This window comes from Micropterus dolomieu, linkage group LG19 (genome assembly GCF_021292245.1).
Source record: "Micropterus dolomieu isolate WLL.071019.BEF.003 ecotype Adirondacks linkage group LG19, ASM2129224v1, whole genome shotgun sequence".
In the NCBI taxonomy this organism is placed as follows: Eukaryota; Metazoa; Chordata; class Actinopteri; order Centrarchiformes; family Centrarchidae; genus Micropterus; species Micropterus dolomieu.
Window position 1 is genome coordinate 35,706,062 of NC_060168.1, and position 2,902 is coordinate 35,708,963.

At 48.9% G+C, this 2,902-nt stretch overlaps 1 protein-coding gene across 1 annotated transcript in view; it reads right to left on the bottom strand.

The window, feature by feature from the left end:
• Nucleotides 1-1,520: 1,520 nt before the first annotated feature.
• LOC123957334 (inaD-like protein) overlaps nucleotides 1,521-2,902 on the bottom strand; it is a 53,478-nt gene continuing 52,096 nt past the window's right edge. Inside the window, exons 13-15 of the mRNA XM_046030026.1 lie at nucleotides 2,471-2,551; nucleotides 2,321-2,392; nucleotides 1,521-1,548 (exon numbers count right to left, since the gene is read on the bottom strand). Of these exons, the coding sequence (XP_045885982.1) occupies nucleotides 1,521-1,548; nucleotides 2,321-2,392; nucleotides 2,471-2,551 (181 nt within the window). The remainder of the gene's footprint in view (nucleotides 1,549-2,320; nucleotides 2,393-2,470; nucleotides 2,552-2,902) is intronic.

Genomic DNA, 2,902 nt, shown 5'->3' on the forward strand with positions numbered 1-2,902 from the left:
GAGAGAGGGGGAGAGAGGGAGAGAGGGGGAGAGGGAGAGGGGGAGAGAGGGGGAGGGAGAGAGGGAGAGAGGGGGAGGGGGAGAGGGAGAGAGGGAGAGAGGGAGAGGGGGAGAGGGGGAGAGAGGGAGGGGGAGAGAGAGAGAGGGAGAGAGGGGGAGAGAGGGAGAGTCGATGCATATTTTCAGACACATGCACTCACGCAGCCGAGCACGCAGACACACTCCAGTGCAACTACCCATGTGGTCCAGCACGCTGCACAAGGAGACACAGGATGCCTCTACAGAGAAATGAAAACCATGAAGCACTCTGTTTGTGCCACAGCGCTATGAAGCATCTCCTCCCTCTTTCTCTCCTCTACTGTCCCCCCAGGTGGCAAAGCCTGTGTGTGTGTGTCTGTGTGTGTCTGTGTGTGTGTGTGTGTGTGTCTGTGTGTGTCTGTGTGTGTGTCTGTGTGTGTGTGTCTGTGTCTGTGTGTGTGTCTGTGTGTGTGTGTCTGTGTCTGTGTGTGTCTCTGTGTGTGTGTGTGTGTCTGTGTGTCTGTGTCTCTGTGTGTGTGTCTGTGTGTGTGTGTGTCTGTGTGTGTGTGTGTCTGTGTGTGTGTCTGTGTGTGTGTCTCTGTGTGTGTGTGTGTGTCTGTGTGTCTGTGTCTCTGTGTGTGTGTCTGTGTGTGTGTGTGTCTCTGTGTGTGTGTCTCTGTGTGTGTGTCTGTGTGTGTGTCTCTGTGTGTGTGTGTGTGTGTGTGTCTCTGTGTGTCTGTGTCTCTTTGTGTGTGTGTGTGTGTGTGTGTGTCTGTCTGTGTCTGTCTGTGTGTGTGTCTCTGTGTGTGTCTGTGTCTCTGTGTGTGTCTGTCTGTGTGTGTGTCTCTGTGTGTGTCTGTGTCTCTGTGTGTGTCTGTGTCTCTGTGTGTGTCTGTGTGTCTGTCTGTGTGTGTCTGTCTCTGTGTGTGTCTGTGTCTCTGTGTGTGTCTCTGTGTGTGTCTGTGTGACGTTGTCATGAGACGCTGCTCATACCAAACAGCCTGCATCACATTTGTGACCTACTTTGGTTCAGAGAGTGTATTTTTTAAGAGACGGGGAGATGCAGACACACACACACAGACACACACACACACAGACCTTTTCATACACATCTTTCATTTATTCATCTGCATCCTCGATGTCACCAAGGAGACAGCACACACACTGAAACAAGAAAATAACGGTAGAAGATTGTACGTATGATGTGATGTAATGATGTGATGTAACGATGCGTCAACAAAGAAACACACACCGTGCAGAGCTGAAGCAGCTCTTCAGTCTGCTTTGGGTAAAAGGAAATGCTTAAGTATCATCACGCTCGAGTGGCGTCTCCAGCGGCCAAAAGCTTATTTAATTCAGCCCCCTAAGCTTTTTTTAAACAGAGTTCCCAATTAATTTTTTAATTACTGCGCCGACTTGTTGACTCGCTCCTGACACTTGTTTTTAATTATGTTAATTTCCACACTTCTCATCGGCTCGCTCCTGCTGCTCGGGATGTTGAGTCAATGAAATGTCTTGTTGGCCTTGTGGCTACAGAGCAAAACACACCGGTTTACAATGGAGACACAAACACTGTGCTCCCGCAACACTATGCACATCCACTAGTGCAAAGGAGCACACACACCCCACTGTTTGGTTCTGCACTTGGGAATCAAACAGCGGCGGGCATTTTCACTGAGGGGTGTCCTCACTGTTGTTGCCAGCAGTTTAGACATTAACGGCTGTGTGATGTGTTATTTTGAGGGGACAGCAGATTTACACTGTTATACAAGCTGCACGCTCGCTACTTTACACTGTTATACAAGCTGTACGCTCACTACTTTACACTGTTATACAAGCTGCACGCTCACTACTTTACACTGTTATACAAGCTGTACGCTCACTACTTTACACTGTTATAGAACTGCACGCTCATTACTTTACACTGTTATACAAGCTGCACGCTCACTACTTTACACTGTTATACAAGCTGCACGCTCACTACTTTACACTGTTATACAAGCTGTACGCTCACTACTTTACACTGTTATACAAGCTGCACGCTCACTACTTTACACTGTTATACAAGCTGCACGCTCACTACTTTACACTGTTATACAAGCTGTACTGTCACTACTTTACACTGTTATACAAGCTGCACGCTCACTACTTTACACTGTTATACAAGCTGTACTGTCACTACTTTACACTGGGGCAACGTGTCATATCTTCAGTGTTGTCACATGAAAATATAGAATCCAATATTTACAAAAACTTGGGAGGTGCATTAACTTTTGTGAGATACTGTATGTATGTGTCTTACCTGCGGGGGGGTCCCCAGTGACTGAAGGCAGGAGTTTCCTCTCCTTCCCCCTCCTCTCTTTCAGGAAGATCCCTGTGGGGACACACAAAGTTAGCTAAATGTTTCTGTAGTGGCCGTTATAACCAGCTGGAGGTACAGCATGTCTCCTACCTGTGGTCTCCTCTGAATCGTAGAGAGGCTCCTCGCTGGCTCCGCCCCTTCCTTCCTTCTGTACCAATCATCCTGACAGACCTCCACAGAAAGAAAACAAAAACGTTTGTCATCAAGGACTTTTCACTCATCATATTTACATCTAAACAACTTCCTGTTTCTTTTATTCCGTCAAACTTCCCAGCGCTTCTAACATACCGACTTTATTTGGGCGGGCCACCCACGTCTCTTACCGGCCGCCAACGTCTCCTACCGGCCGCCAACGTCTCTTACCGGCCGCCAACGTCTCTTACCGGCCGCCCACGTCTCTTACCGGCCGCCAACGTCTGCCCACGTCTCTTACCGGCCGCCAACGTCTGCCCACGTCTCTTACCGGCCGCCAACGTCTCTTACCGGCCGCCAACGTCTCTTACCGGCCGCCAACGTCTCTTA